General features: G+C 46.7%; 1 protein-coding gene across 1 annotated transcript in view; it reads left to right on the top strand.

The window, feature by feature from the left end:
• Nucleotides 1-85, top strand: part of LOC104081412 (RNA-binding protein 38) — a gene marked incomplete at its 5' end in the record, with an annotated part of 343 nt that extends 258 nt beyond the window's left edge. Inside the window, one exon of the mRNA XM_009584159.1 lies at nucleotides 2-85. Within this exon, the coding sequence (XP_009582454.1) occupies nucleotides 2-85 (84 nt within the window). The remainder of the gene's footprint in view (nucleotide 1) is intronic.
• Between the last annotated feature and the right edge of the window lie 251 nt (nucleotides 86-336).

Consider the following 336-nt stretch of genomic DNA (forward strand, 5'->3'; position numbering starts at 1 on the left):
CATCACCGCCAGCAACCCAGCGGCGCCCGCCACCGCATTCGTGCAGTACCAGCCCCAACAGCTGCAGCCCGACCGCATGCAGTAAGGGCCCTGCCCGCGCCTTCGCCACCTAGGACAATCTTTTACAGTGGAAGGATACAACTAGGACAACAAAAAAAAACAATAAAAGAAACAAAACAAAAAAAAAAAGGAAAAAAAAATCACCCCGCCCCTTTATCCCCTTTACGTAGGTGCATATCAATACCTAAGCTATTTATAGAGTTAAGGGCGAACCCAAACCCTTGCAGTCTGACTGTGCTCATGAAAATGGACTTTTGGTAAGTTGTTTTTTTCAAT

The sequence above is a fragment of the Fulmarus glacialis genome, unplaced genomic scaffold (genome assembly GCF_000690835.1).
Source record: "Fulmarus glacialis isolate BGI_N327 unplaced genomic scaffold, ASM69083v1 scaffold14408, whole genome shotgun sequence".
In the NCBI taxonomy this organism is placed as follows: domain Eukaryota; kingdom Metazoa; phylum Chordata; class Aves; order Procellariiformes; family Procellariidae; genus Fulmarus; species Fulmarus glacialis.